General features: G+C 40.8%; 3 protein-coding genes across 4 annotated transcripts; 2 read left to right on the forward strand and 1 right to left on the reverse strand.

Annotated features, from left to right (window-relative positions):
• Window position 1: 1 nt before the first annotated feature.
• Window positions 2–6,016, forward strand: LOC306780292 (adenylosuccinate synthetase isozyme 1 C). 2 transcript variants are annotated; one of them, XM_079272608.1, is made up of 13 exons: window positions 2–209; window positions 1,117–1,219; window positions 1,298–1,360; window positions 1,458–1,508; window positions 1,626–1,692; window positions 1,787–1,894; window positions 1,981–2,062; window positions 2,147–2,273; window positions 2,362–2,516; window positions 3,120–3,244; window positions 3,408–3,505; window positions 3,602–3,751; window positions 4,756–6,016. In XM_079272608.1, the coding sequence occupies exons 1-13, from the start codon at window positions 21–23 to the stop codon at window positions 4,761–4,763; spliced, it is 1,326 nt and encodes a 441-aa protein (XP_079128734.1). In that variant the 5' UTR covers window positions 2–20; the 3' UTR covers window positions 4,764–6,016. The 2 variants fall into 2 exon arrangements, with proteins under 2 accessions (XP_079128734.1, XP_079128733.1); XM_079272607.1 differs by lacking the exon at window positions 4,756–6,016 and adding an exon at window positions 4,000–4,157.
• A 747-nt stretch (window positions 6,017–6,763) lies between these two features.
• LOC306784905 (uncharacterized protein) lies at window positions 6,764–9,133 on the forward strand. Its single transcript, XM_079279097.1, has 5 exons — window positions 6,764–6,814; window positions 6,986–7,081; window positions 7,422–7,510; window positions 7,679–7,721; window positions 8,761–9,133. Exons 1-5 carry the CDS (start codon window positions 6,809–6,811, stop codon window positions 9,037–9,039), a joined length of 513 nt encoding a protein of 170 aa, XP_079135223.1. The 5' UTR covers window positions 6,764–6,808; the 3' UTR covers window positions 9,040–9,133.
• A 2,800-nt stretch (window positions 9,134–11,933) lies between these two features.
• Window positions 11,934–12,513, reverse strand: LOC306781244 (histone H2A-like). Its single transcript, XM_079274000.1, has one exon. The coding sequence runs from the start codon at window positions 12,387–12,389 to the stop codon at window positions 12,003–12,005; it is 387 nt and encodes a 128-aa protein (XP_079130126.1). The 5' UTR covers window positions 12,390–12,513; the 3' UTR covers window positions 11,934–12,002.
• Window positions 12,514–12,520: the final 7 nt, after the last annotated feature.

Genomic DNA, 12,520 nt, shown 5'->3' on the forward strand with positions numbered 1-12,520 from the left:
AGGCTCAAGCCACCGCAATCATGTCGCTCACCTGGTCTGCGAAAGACCACAAAAGCATCACTCAACCCTCCGCGACCGGACAGAAGCGATCGCGCAACGACATTGGGAACAAAGTGGCGGTGGTGCTCGGCGCGCAATGGGGAGACGAGGGCAAAGGGAAAGTTGTCGATTTGTTGGCGACTGACGCTGACGTTGTCTGCAGATGTCAGGTAGATGTTTTGGATTCGTGATTTCAGACGAGCATTCACAGGGCCGTGTCTTGCTAATATTGCTGAATGCCGGGTTTTTTTCTCCGACTTAATGATGAAATCTGGCACAAACTGTGCAGCCTGTTAAAACGCAACAGGTGCTCACAGTGAAAACACTTTTGTTTGAGCTTTTTTGTCCATTGCAGTTAACCGTGTCGCGAATGCACTGTGGTTTCATAACTGCACAGGGTTTAAGTGATGGAATGGGAGAATTGTGGCCGTTAAACAAATTTCAAATCATTTTACAGACTCCAAATATCTTTACTGATCATTTTAGGAACAGGCAAGTACAATCTGCTAACCTGACTATTCGCTTAATTCTTGCGTTCACCTCTAAACCTGACTCATTCAGCTGATCACACAGATGTTGAATTTGAGATGCATTGAATTAATAAAAAAAACTCCACATAGGTCAGTTGCTATTCACTCACGCAGGACACATAACCCTCTGGTCAGATATCAGAGGTCACTCAACGGAGTCACACAGTGAAAACTGCCAACAGTTGCTGTTTTGTACTCTCTCCGCTGACAGGACTAGCACCCTGTGTTCTGGAGGCTTGAGAGCCCCACACACCGGGCTAGAGAGAGGTCACATTCTCAGGGAGGCTTGATATGTGAGAAGGCCAGGACTTAGCCAGGCCGGACAGAGTGGATCCACCAGCACCAGCCAAGTCTGTTCAAATAGGTGCTTGAGAAGCTCAGTGAATTATCACCTTCTCTCGAAACTATAATGAGACGTGTGCATGTGGCTGGATGTTTTTTTGGGTGGTCTTGGGTGTTACCGTCATACTGTATTTGATCATATCGTCATTAAAACAAGACAGTGTGAACTATCACATCACAATATGTGCCCTGCTTGGATTTACAGGGGGGCAACAATGCAGGACACACGGTGGTAGTGGACGGCAAGGAGTATGACTTCCACCTTCTCCCCAGTGGAATCATCAACTCCAAGAGCATCTCCCTCATCGGTAATGGCTTAAATATTCATCTGTGTTGAGACAGCATGGTTAAGAATATTACATATTCCTCTTCCTCTGCTCTTGTAGGCAATGGAGTGGTCATACATCTACCTGGCCTGTTTGAAGAAGGCGATAAAAATGAAAAGAAAGGTATTTGAAGAGAAAGAATGCCCTTTACACATAATGCACAAGTGTAAATTAGGATTTGTGTATACTCACATAGATGTCCTTTCTATTCTTTAACCAGGTCTGAAAGGCTGGGAGAAGAGACTCATTGTCTCAGACAGAGCTCACCTTGGTATGTACATTGTATGATATTGCTTAGAGTGGTTTACTTTATTTAAACAAGTACAGCCTGAATAAATCATCAATCAATCGATCCATTTTTAAGGTTTTGTTTGCTGTCTCTCCGCAGTGTTTGATTTCCACCAGGTAGTCGATGGTTTACAGGAGACTGAGAGGCAAGCACAAGAAGGAAAGAAGTAAGGATAGCGGAGGACAGACCTGCTAGTATTTTACACTACAGTCAGCACAAATCTACTTGTTTTACGTCCCTCTCTTTGGCTTGTGTTTCAGCATTGGAACAACCAAGAAAGGCATCGGACCCGCATACTCCAGCAAAGCAGCTCGCACCGGCCTGCGTGTATGCGACCTCCTGGGTGACTTTAAGGACTTCTCTATGAGGTAGGGACCGTATTAATATGCCAAACATCAAGACTAATGCTGCGCTGAACAGTTGCGGCATGATTCGCGATTTCCTTTTCTTTCAGATTCAAGAATCTTGTCCGCCAGTATCAGGCCATGTACCCAACCTTAACCGTTGACGTTGAGGACCAATTGAAAAAACTCAAGGTAAACCGACTGTTGCGAAAGTGATGACTTAGGGTCAATCCCAACATCAACTGATCATGTTTTTGTTTTCCTTGTTTTGTGCAGGAATACTGTGAGAGATTGCGACCGATGGTGAGAGACGGGGTCTATTACATGTACGAAGCTCTTCATGGATCTCCAAAGAAGATTTTGGTGGAAGGGGCCAATGCTGCTCTCCTTGACATTGACTTTGGTATTTTGATTTACAATATGAATGCATATGTGTTTTTTTTTTGTTGATCTGGGAGGCAGTCATAACCCAATACATTTTTTCTCGAAAGGCACATACCCTTTTGTGACATCATCAAACTGCACTGTGGGCGGGGCGTGCACCGGTCTTGGCATCCCTCCGCTGAATATCGGCGATGTTTTTGGAGTATCAAAGGCCTACACTACCAGAGTGGGAATCGGAGCCTTCCCCACAGAACAACTCAACGTAAGACCTTGACGTTATCGAAGGAAATCTGTGAGATTACTGGCACCTTGTCACACGCTGCTTGCTTTCACGGCCTTCGTATTTGTCTGAAGAAGAGACACATGACATGTAATGTAACTCACTGATATTGAGGTTGACACGTACAGTTTGAATGTGATCATGTGGGGCTGACACACAGGCAGCGGGGCTGGTGGAGGAGGAGGAGGAGGAGGAGGAGGAGGAGGGGGGGGGGTGAAGCTCTCTGGCTGAGAGCAGCTGTCAACTTTTGTGAGACACGGGTTCAAACGCTCTACCTCTTATGCAGGTCACATGTTCACAGGGATAAATTTAGGGCCAGAGTCCGGGTTCAGGATATTGTGTGAGCTGGGTTGTGTTACCTGTCACGGGAGCTGAAAATACATACTTAAAAAAAAAACTAAACTTAATCCCCCCCCCCCCTCCCCCCCAGTCCATATGGTGTTTTATTGTACTCAGCTGTGTTTGTAACTCGTGTAGTGATTGCACATTTTTAGGTTTCTGTAGAATTATGGAATGCCTAACATCATTTCAGTTCATGAATAATAAAGTAACAAATAAGGCTGTTGTTCCCCTTGTTTACCGTAGGCAATAGGAGAGCTGCTGCAGACGAGGGGTCGTGAGGTGGGTGTAACCACTGGAAGGAAGCGGCGTTGCGGATGGTTGGATCTTGTCATCGTGAGATACGCTCATATGATTAATGGATTCACCGGGTGAGTGGCTGGAACAGTTGAAGCAAATCATCAGGTGTTTCGTGATCATTTCAATAATGAAGGAAGCCATCATTTTTTTCTGCACCGTCGTAAAATCACATTATACGAATGACTAACGGCACACGTTAAACAGTTCTCCGATGACATGTTACCCGTCCAACAGCATCGCTTTGACAAAACTTGACATTCTGGACGTGGTGGATGAAATTAAAGTCGGAGTCGCCTACAAAGTCAATGGAAAAAGAATTCCCCATTTCCCAGGTCATTTAACAGAAGAAACCATATGTAGAATAAATATCATAAACCCATTCTGCTTTCATTTAAAGATTGGTAATCATGTATTGCTTTCAATAACAGCCAACATGGACGTTTTGCACAAAGTGGAGGTTGAGTACGAGACCTTCCCCGGTTGGAAGACGGACACGTCTGCAGCCAGGAAGTGGAACGACCTCCCAGCCAAGGCACAAAACTACATCCACTTCATTGAGAACCACATTGGAGTTCCCAGTACGTTTGACACAAAATAACAAACTTACATATTTCAAGTTTTACTTTGCAGAGCACACAAACAAATAGAAAATAGAGCAACTTCCCATGAAGGCCTCCACATCAAAATATAGAAGAAATACAGAAACTGCATGATATCCTTTAGGTGGCACTGTTGCACTTATCAAAAATAGCAATATGGTTTGTTATGACTTCTCCAGTTTAGTCAACTTTTCTAATCTGTCTCTCTGTTTCTCCGTCTCTTTTAGTCAAGTGGGTTGGTGTTGGAAAGTCCAGGGAGTGCATGATCCAGATGTTCTAAAGGGAAACCTTTAGCTCCCCTTGACAGGAGCACAGAGGATGTGGCATCTTTGCATTATCTAAACAGATTTTCTCCTCATTGGTTAATAAACGAAACATGTTACCTGAGAAAGGGCAAGCTCAAATCGTGGCAGCGGCAGCTAGTACAGGCACTTCCGGTTGCAAGCTCAGCTGCCACGACTTTCCGTGGCAGCTGAGCCTGCAACAGGAAGTGATTGCCACTGTATGTGACAGCTGCCACTAGCATCTTGTGGCAGCTGCCAGCATTTCGGAGCGGATTCCGCCGTAGTTTAGCCTTTATTTTTTCGTTATTTGACATTATATGACAATACATTAAGGTCATTGAAGGCATGACTGTTGGTAGTTGTAATTAGTTTATTAAAAAAAGTCCGAATTATCATGGTATGGCCACTCGTTTTTGTCAACAAGCTAATTGCGGGCTAACTTCACTTGAAACCTGTTACCCATGGCAACGATAAACACTTTCACGCTGCAGACTAAAGGAATGCAAATTATAAATATGGATGGATATGCAACGTACTGTTTAGAGTGATAGCAATCCATATAACCTATTGACTTGGATATATATATACAGTATGTGTATGTATGTATGTATGTATGTATGTATGTATCTATATATATGGATATATTAACACAATTTGTGTACAACTTTTTTTCTCTGTTTGTCCTGTCTGTCTCAACAGGACAGTAGTTTGGGGGAGGCAGTAAGAAGAACCTGATCACATGAAGCTTGATCTACATCATTCCAGCTATTGTAAACCACAGATGACCAATCACAGATATAGACCCCAAACATCTATATCCAGTTTAGATGACCTACAAATGACCCGCTACTGCCACTTCCTTTCCGTTGACCGCTGCCACAAACAGGTCTGTGGCAGGTATTTGTGGCCACTGTCACTGAATGGCCACTGTTTGTGGCAGCTGCCATCACTGCAGAGGAGATTCAGAAGATGTTTTGGCAACTGCCACTGTGGCATCTAGTGAAATACCAAGGTGCATAGTTTAAGGATGTTAGCAGTCGTCAATGTTGTTCTCCCTAAAAGTATAATTTCCATCATGTAATATGATTTTTGCATTCATTTGCAAGGTGTCATTGACTATTCTTGATGTTCTTTATCAATATTTTTAGCAAGGCATCCATTCAGTTATATTCTACAATGTTATTCAAAATTCGATGAAATGTATATGTTAGGACAAGAAGTTCAAAGTTAATGGAAAGAAGCCACCCCAACATATATGTTAAGTTTAAGTTCATTGTCATACACATTTACACATATACGAAATTTGTCCTCTGCATTTAACCCATCCCTAGCTTATTGGGAGCAGTGGGCAGCTGAGAAGCGCCCGGGGAGCATGTGGTGTCATGTAGTTGTCTGCACCCAGGGATAGTACATATTGAAGACCAGCGTCATTAATCCATTTGGCCACAAGAGGGAGTTTACCATTAAGTGAGCGCTTCTGTCAGGAGTAAACTAATGCAGCGAACATATTATGTTTTATCTATCACCACAGATGTTTTCCTCTCGTTTCTTTTTGAAAATATATTTTTCAGAATTTATAAATCCATTGTGCAATGAAATTCGTTAGCATAGCCGTCATTCAACCCAGTGTAGTCTGCTGGTGTAATTGCCATAATGACACTATCACTGCCTGATTATGTTGCCTAAATTTAGTGCATCTAAATCATGTGAATTCAAACTGTAATTTTCTGGTTGTTGAATATCTATATCGAATCAAATATCATTGTCTCACTGTCAAATTTAACTTATTCATACTCCAACCAAATCTAATATTCATTATGTTTGACTATTCATGGTTTGGTCGTACGTAAGTATTTTAATGTGATGCATGTGGTATAGCCTTCACAATTGATCTTTTTGTGTCAGATTAGCTATTTGATTATATCATATTAAGATTTCCAAATAAACAAGTATTTTCTAACTGACAAGGGTTGAGCTAAGTTTGTCACACACACACACACACACAGTTGGTGCTTTGTGCATTTATATTTATCGCCACAGATCATTACAAAAGACCCAGTAATGCCTGCTGCCTCTTTATTACAACAATACCAGAACACAATGCAGATTTACCATCAACACGCGAAATACACCAGCTATATTATGTTGCCAAGCTGAGAAAATAAATATTTATTATAATATCATCTTTATTGGCCATGTATGCATACCAATACAAGGAATTTGACTCCGGTTTTTCGTTGCTATCCACATATACACAGAAATTCCAAATAAACAAGAAAAATATAAAAACTAAAAACAAGGACAAGACAGCAAAGATGGGCAGTGCTCTCAGCGATATACAACTGTTTGATAAGACGTTTGTCATTGGTGACTGCAATATAGCTTCTAATTGCTTATAAACCAAATTTTTATTTTTCTATCATGAAGTAGACTTGGGCCAATATAAAAATGACTTATTGTTGCTCCGCTATAGTTGCTGAGATGCATTAGCATGAATTTGTGACATGTAGGGTACAAACTACTTACTCTTTCCATGACCAATTTTGACCTAGCACCCATTCTCATAAAAATGGTATTCACTAATTATACATAACACTGAATCTACAACTACATATACATCTTATATTTCAGGACTTGGAAAGAAATCTGCAGAGTGGGCATTTTCTCTCCAACAGAATGTATCTGTGGAAACAGAGGATTGGATGCAGCCCTGCGAAAATATCACAGTGAACATTTCACTTTATTCAGTGACATGAAGGTAGAGTGTGCTGTTTTTGTCTTATTTGTACACACAGCATTTTAGGCAGAGGAGGGGAAAAGGTAGGACTAGATTGATAGAGAAATGTTACCGTGACATTTTCTTGTTCTCCTCTTTCAGGATGGTATACAAAAAGTGTTTTATTTGTTTCTTATTTACTTGTTTTCCCAGACAGAACAGATTATCCAACGTCTGGAAAGACTACTGTCAGTGCCTGGAACTGTAGCTGAGAAGCAGCTATTCATCACAGAGGTCATTTTGCCAGAGGTGAGCTATTGAGGATGTGTACGAAATTAACAATTACCGGTAGTTTAAGAATTACGTTTACAGCAGAAAATTAGTGAGTTATTAATGGCATAGGCCTCCGAGAGATACAAGTGTCAATAGACATTTGAGAACACCATTTGGAGAATATAAACCAAAACTACAACTGGAAGAATAACTTAGTATCAATGTGCTAACTTAACTGGGTAACCTGGTACAGGTAAGTATCAATTTAAATGAAATATAAATGTATGTATGTAATGACTGACAATTAACATTTGGTAAAAACTGTCAAATTGATTTAACATACTTTATAATTATTATTATCGATACATTTTTGTAGGTTGTGATTCAGTGGTTGCAAAAGACCAGCAACATGTGCAGATACCAGGCAGAGTCTGTGCTGCTGGAGAACACATATAAAGAGAAAAGGTAGACCACATGACTTGTGTTTGAATTGTGGGTGAGCATGCATATGTGTAACATCACGAAATCCATTATGCTAATCCTGGCTAAGAGTGGTTTTGCATGTGAAGTTGACATAACTGTAATGACTGAATGTGGCAGTGGTTCATTTACAGATAATATATTTTTTTTCAGTGCTCCAGAGTTGTCAACAAGTGACAGAGAAAGCACAGAAGAGGTAAGAAATGTTAAAATCTTTGCAGTCAGAGACACAGATGCTGGTGCGTAGTTTGATTTACAGTGGCTTTATTTCTGCATTAAACAACAAAGCAGAGTATATTTGATTTACCGTAATCCACAAGACAAATTCTATTTTTTGCTGAAATAACTTTTAACGGATTCATGTGCTCAAGGGCGACACCTGATGGCGGAAACCATGCAGCACATTCACAAACATCAGAACTTCATATTATGTATTGCATGCATGTACAGGAATAACAATTAAGCTGAATATAAACCGATTAGATGAATGAAGTAGAATCCAAAAATAAGAAATAATAGATTTTGGGCTGCCTGATAAACAATAAAAAAAATGGATTAGCATGAAATACTAAAACTGTAAATATAAATGAATGTCATTTAGCCTTTCACATAAGATCCATCATGAAGGTATTGTCTGTTGCATGATCATAAGACAATATATTACATTACAGTCATTACAGCAATTTTGGGGTTAAGTGTCTTGCTCAAGGACACATTGACATGCGACTAGCAGAACCAGAGCCAGAGATTGAACCGCCGACCCTCTGATTGAAAGACGGCCCTGCTATCCCCTTAGCCACAGTCGCCCGATATAGAATCACTTCACTACTTAAATTAAGCAGCTTTTGTGAACTCACAGGATATCTAATAAGATTGGTGCTTAATTATGTGCATGGATTAAGCTCTGGCTAGAATTGGTTTGCAACTATTTATTGTCAGCATTAATTTACATAAATAAATACAGGTAAATCTTATTATATACTGCCATTCAATTTGAAAGGCTCTCGATGGAACCCATCCAGCATTACTGTTTGTTCTTTGTTGCTTATTTCTCTAAATAGAGATTTGACTTTTAGATGTTGAATGACACATATGTTGACAAAGACAACATTTGTTGTTACAAAACATCTATTTGTTAATTAGGTACTGTAAATGCTGTACAAGTTTGAAGTATTAGTTGGTTACAACACCAATATACAATAAATACTTTGAGTACACTTTATTCTTTACTGCAGGTAAATGTTCTTCTGAGAGACAGCCTGGCTGCAGCTGACTGGTGTCTCAAGACACAATTTGATGGAGGGTTTAAAGTTCCCGCTGTCCTTTCCATGGATGAAAAGGAACAACAGGAAGCCCTCCAGGAGCTGCACAACTGTGAAGATGACCCGAGTGAAGAGTCTCCAGCAGAGCTTTTCACTTTTGTTTTTGACAAACAGAAGGACTATAACAAATTCTGCACAGACCTTATTGATGAAAACAATTTGAAAGTGTTTTCGAGGTTTGAGGAGAAATAGTTAGTCTACATGTGCTTTACAAGTATTGTAACTCACTAATCTGTCACTGTCAATGTATGTTCGTTTAAATGTCTGTATTTTGTTGTGTTATTATTGACAATACCTCAAATTGTTATTGTTTGTTCAATACATTTTTTTAAAAATAAACCATCGACCAAACAGCCGTGTCACCTTTCCCAAAACTTGTGACAACCCACACGTTATATGGATTGCTATCACTCTAAACAGTACGTTGCATATCCATCCATATTTATAATTTGCATTCCTTTAGTCTGTAGCGTGAAAGTGTTTATCGTTGCCATGGGTAACAGGTTTCAAGTGAAGTTAGCCCGCAATTAGCTTGTTGACAAAAACGAGTGGCCATACCATGATAATTCGGCCTTTTTTTAATAAACTAATTACAACTACCAACAGTCATGCCTTCAATGACCTTAATGTATTGTCACATAATGTCAAATAACGACAAATAAAGGCTAAACTACGGCGGAATCCGCTCCGAAACACTGGCAGCTGCCACAAGATGCTAGTGGTACCAGTCGCAAACAGTGAAAACTGTCGCGAAAAGTAGTGGCAGGTACCACACAACGGTGTTAACTGTCGCAACAACTTGTTGCATACTGTATATATATCTATATACTGCGTATATATATCCAAGTCAACATGTTATATGGATTGCTATCACTCTAAACAGTACATTGCATATCCATCCATATTTATAATTTGCATTCCTTTAGTCTGCAGCGTGAAAGTGTTTATCGTTGCCATGGGTAACAGGTTTCAAGTGAAGTTAGCCCGCAATTAGCTTGTTGACAAAAACGAGTGGCCATACCATGATAATTCGGACTTTTTTTTATAAACTAATTACAACTACCAACAGTCATGCCTTCAATGACCTTAATGTATTGTCATATAATGTCAAATAACGAAAAAATAAAGGCTAAACTACGGCGGAATCCGCTCCGAAATGCTGGCAGCTGCCACAAGATGCTAGTGGTACCAGTCGCAAACAGTGAAAACTGTCGCGAAAAGTAGTGGCAGGTACCACACAACGGTGTTAACTGTCGCAACAACTTGTTGCATACTGTATATATATCTATATACTGCGTATATATATCCAAGTCAACATGTTATATGGATTGCTATCACTCTAAACAGTACATTGCATATCCATCCATATTTATAATTTGCATTCCTTTAGTCTGCAGCGTGAAAGTGTTTATCGTTGCCATGGGTAACAGGTTTCAAGTGAAGTTAGCCCGCAATTAGCTTGTTGACAAAAACGAGTGGCCATACCATGATAATTCGGACTTTTTTTAATAAACTAATTACAACTACCAACAGTCATGCCTTCAATGACCTTAATGTATTGTCACATAATGTCAAATAACAACAAATAAAGGCTAAACTACGGCGGAATCCGCTCCGAAACACTGGCAGCTGCCACAAGATGCTAGTGGCAGCTGTCACATACAGTGGCAATCACTTCCTGTTGCAGGCCCAGCTGCCACGGACAACTTCCTGTTGCAGGCTCAGCTGCCACGGAAAGTCGTGGCAGCTGAGCTTGCAACCGGAAGTGCCTGTACTAGCTGCCGCTGCCACGATTTGAGCCAGCTCCTACTGAGGATTTGTCGGTTTATTTGACTTGACGTCAAACAGCGATCACATCAGATCACAGTGAAGAAAACGGACCAACCTGCAATGTGTCCAGGTGAGACCCAAAGGCTGACAAATAAAGATGGTGCACATATTTTCGAAATGCTGCATTTTATACCTTTGAGGCACCAAATGTATTCATCGAGATTAAGTGACAGTGATTTTAACTTCGATTTCTTTAACACGAGTTGTAGTCATTTTTTTGAGTGTGCATTGAAGGGACATGAGAAACACAGCTCTGTAGGGTGAGTGTTTGGCTCTGAAAAGAGCCTTTGAGGTTCTGGTTCCAGCAGTCAGAGAGAGGCAGTGGCGGATGGTGGAACATATTCTAGCGCTGTGCCACATCCAATCAATTTCAGCAAACATCCCAGAATGATTTAATGCAAAAAAAATTAAGTTATCAAACACGCATTATACTTTGCAGTTAAATATTTTACTTTGATTCAAAAATGAAAAAAAGCAGTAAAAATAACACTTTGACAAACACGTCAGTACATCTTATTAATGTCACCCTCACAAGCAATTCAGTTTAATATAATATGTATAGCATATAATAATATTCAGTATAATATAATATATATATATATATATATATATATATCATGTAATACTATTCTGTACAATATAATATATATCATATAATATTCACTGTAATATAAACACATGTAATGATTTATTTATAACTATATATCCCTCACTCCCGTAACTGTCCATGCTGGATCTGTCCCCGTTGTTTTAAGTTATTAGCATGACTGCATCCAGCTACAAACCTTTCTGGTGTAGCCTACAGCTACTAAGCTTCCATGTACTGCTTCCCTTTCCTGCTAGTCTGCTGTGTGATTGTGGAGTCAGGTTGATCTGATATCATCTTTCACCTGCAGTTTCTCCGCAAAAGTTCTCCTCTCAAACGGGTCTTGGAGGAGCAGTGCTCGCGATGGCCTGTAGAGACTACTGCTGACCAGAACGCGCAATTTGGGGCTCCACAGATTCTGGCCCCAAGCGGAATCTATAGAGGACGCCGATTGGCTAAATTGTATGTCACACATTTATATCTTTAATCAGCAATTGGCTCAACTGCTTCATGGACCCGCCTCCTGTGGGTGCATTTTCCAGCCCCCAGAGCTGCTGAGACATGCAGGAAATTAAAGCCTTCATCTTGCACAGATATCATATTTTAAACATATTACTGGGTGATTCCATACTTCAAAAACACAAATATTGACAATTTGTATAATTTATAATTTTTTTTATTATTTGTGGCTCAAGAGGGGGTGGCGCCCTCTATTGACTAGTCGCCACTGGCTCCAGGTTTACTTGGACTTTGCGGCCTTCTCTGTCTTCTTGGGCAGCAGAACAGCCTGGATGTTGGGCAGCACACCGCCCTCAGCGATGGTCACTCCGCCCAGCAGCTTGTTGAGCTCCTCGTCGTTGCGGACAGCCAGCTGCAGGTGACGGGGGATGATAAGAGTCTTCTTGTTGTCGCGAGCAGCGTTTCCAGCTAGCTCCAAGATCTCAGCGGTCAAGTACTCCAGCACAGCCGCCAGGTAGACGGGGGCGCCGGCACCGACACGTTGCGCATAGTTTCCTTTACGCAGCAGCCTGTGAACACGACCGACTGGGAACTGGAGCCCAGCACGAGAGGAGCGAGTCTTGGCCTTAGCTCTGACTTTTCCTCCGGTTTTCCCTCTGGCACTCATCGTTAGATGCTTTTAGAGAAATTAATGTTGACCCAACAACCGAAACCCTCTTTTATATGTCCTGACAATCAGACCAACCAGAAAAAAAGGCTTCCAGCAGAAGAACAGAGGGCGGACCACTCTACATTTTT

Source organism: Melanostigma gelatinosum (genome assembly GCF_949748355.1).
Source record: "Melanostigma gelatinosum genome assembly, chromosome: 1".
NCBI lineage: Eukaryota > Metazoa > Chordata > Actinopteri > Perciformes > Zoarcidae > Melanostigma > Melanostigma gelatinosum.